General features: G+C 54.9%; 1 protein-coding gene across 1 annotated transcript in view; it reads right to left on the bottom strand.

The window, feature by feature from the left end:
* The window catches only part of Tmem231 (transmembrane protein 231), an 11,760-nt gene extending 10,096 nt beyond the window's left edge, over positions 1 to 1,664 (bottom strand). The window contains exons 1-2 of the mRNA XM_013012693.1: positions 1,416 to 1,664; positions 1,158 to 1,327 (exon numbers count right to left, since the gene is read on the bottom strand). Of these exons, the coding sequence (XP_012868147.1) occupies positions 1,158 to 1,327; positions 1,416 to 1,554 (309 nt within the window). The 5' untranslated portion in view covers positions 1,555 to 1,664. The remainder of the gene's footprint in view (positions 1 to 1,157; positions 1,328 to 1,415) is intronic.
* Between the last annotated feature and the right edge of the window lie 778 nt (positions 1,665 to 2,442).

A 2,442-nucleotide genomic window follows, 5' to 3' on the forward strand; every position in this document is an offset into this window, starting at 1 on the left:
TGTGGCTCAAGTGGTAGAGCGCTAGCCTTGAGCTGAAGAGCTGAGGGACAGTGCCCAGGCCCAGAGTTCAGGCCCCACGACCGGACCCCCCCCCAAAAAAAAATCAAGAAAGCTTTTACCAAAACTTCAAGACATAAACTGCTATTTTTCAGTAAAACTAGCATGTTAATTTTGTTTGGAATTTTTTTTAATGTTTAGATTGAACCTACAGCCTTGAACATGAGAGGCAAATACTCTTTTAAGCTGCTCTCCTAACCCCCAAAGTTTGTTTGCATTTTGGGAAAGGAAATAGCATGTTAAAAACAAACAAACAAAAACCAGTATTGATTACTTGTACCGTCTTTAATTTTGTCATTTTGTAGCCTGTAACTCTATGTTTGACATTAATAAACATACACTTTTGCAATCAGAATAAAAAAGAAAAAAATTCAAGCAACCAGAGGAAAGTAATCAGAATCATCTTTCTTGTTATTCGTACAACCAATAAGCCTTGTAAACATTCTTTAGAGGAAAAAAAGTGTGATTTCCCTACAAACACACACACACACACGCACAACATAAGTTTGTCTTGTAAGCCGAACCTCTCTGAGGTGTCCAAAGAAATTCAACTTTACAAAAAAGAGAAACAGACATGTCACACTTGTAAAGGAAAATGTTTTCAGAAAAGAGTTTAAGGGCAAGTGCTGCACGCCCAGAAAGGCGTGGCTTGGCCAGGGCACAGGCAGAGCCTTAACCAATCCGCGGCCTGGCTTCGGCGGGTCATCTGCATAGACAGGCCCGTCCCACCCTGCGTCCCGAGGCCCGGACCCCGGGCTTCCCAAAGCCGCGCCGGGCCTAAAGCGCTTCTAAGGGGACTTCCACCCCGCACACCCGGGAACGCCCAGGCCCAGCCAGGCTGTCCCACACTTCTGACCTGGGCAGGGCGCCCGGGGCGGGGGGGCAGCAGGGCTGACTCCAGGGGCGGCGTGGGCTTCTGGGGAGCAGCTGAAGGAAACGGCAGGTCTGCAGGGCGGCCACGCACCTGCAGGCCCAGCGCAGGCGCACACGTCCTCGGTGGCTGGCGAGCCCTGCAGATCTAGGCTGGGGTCCCCGGCAGCCCGCCCCCCGTCCATGCCACCCCTGCCCCGTTCCGGGGGGCCCAGGCGGGAGCCACGCACCGACACGAGCGGGATGCGAAGGTGGTCCCCCTGCAGCCGGTTGAAGGCGGGGAACGTGCTCCAGGCCAGGAAGCCTCCGGGCTCGGGCCCCAGCAGGGCCACGAGCAGCACCTGGTGCTGGAAGCGCACGGCCGGCTGCTCCTCGTAGCTGCTCCGCTTCAGCCACAGCCCTGCGTGACACAAGGAGGGGGTCAGGAGGGCCGGCCGGGGCGTGCGGGCCGCGGGCGGCCGGGGTGGGCCGGCCCCGCGCGCGCTCACCGTGGCTCCGGAAGGCCACCAACAGCGGCGGGATGTAGGTGAGCGCGGTGGCCAGCAGCAGGAACAGCGCGGCCTTGGAGCAGAGCCCCGCGCGGTAGCTGCGCTCGATCGGGTGAGAGAAGATCTCGTAGAGCGCCATGGGCCACCACACGTAGCCGGGTTCCACGTTGCGGACCCCCAGCGCGAAGCTTGGGGTGGCGGGATTACCAAGTTTGGTTCCTGCAGGTTGCCATCGCTCTGGTCTCCACGGCAACCGACGGCGCGGAAAAAGAACCAATAGGAAGGACGCACGGCGTCGGAGGGGGTGGGGCTAAGGGGAGGGGGCGGGGTCAGGGCGATCTCACTTTACCCGCAGGTCTTGGGGGGGGGACTTCTGTCCAGCCGACCTCAGAAGTCTCCCCACCCACCAAGTCAGACTTGGAGGCTTCTGGAGCATCTCAGGCCCTTTCTGCTTGTGTTGATTAATTCTGTGCGACTCGAGATTGATGATGTAATATGCAAATAGACCTCGGCAGAAAAAAGGTTTCCCCTGTTACTTTGTGTGTGCAGAAGAGAATGTTTCCGTTCAATGAAGTCTATCCACAGGTTAAGTGTGTAAAAGATTTGTCCAAAAGTTTCCTCTATCCCTGCCTCAATGGCTCACGCCTGCACTCCTAGCTACTCAGGAGGCTGAGATCTGAGGGTTCGAAACCAGCCCAGGCAGGAAAGTTCATGAAACTCTTATCCTAAAACACCAGAAGAGTCAGAAGTGGAGTTGTGGCTCAAGTGGTACAGCACCAGCCATGAGTGAATAAAACCAAGCTGGAGCTCAAGCCCTGAATTGAAAGAAACAAAAACAAATGGAAACTCTCCCTAAGGTCACCTATGAACCCCCAGGGTGGTTCACACAGAACTCCAATCACTCACAACACCTCTGCAGTCTGGGTGAAAAGCCAGGTGCCTTTCCCGAGATGACATTAACTGATCCCTTTACAGAAGTGCTTCTTCCTGCTAAACCAATAGTTCAAATGCAGAAGATTTTTTTTTT

This window comes from Dipodomys ordii, unplaced genomic scaffold (genome assembly GCF_000151885.1).
Source record: "Dipodomys ordii isolate 6190 unplaced genomic scaffold, Dord_2.0 Scaffold18, whole genome shotgun sequence".
In the NCBI taxonomy this organism is placed as follows: Eukaryota; Metazoa; Chordata; class Mammalia; order Rodentia; family Heteromyidae; genus Dipodomys; species Dipodomys ordii.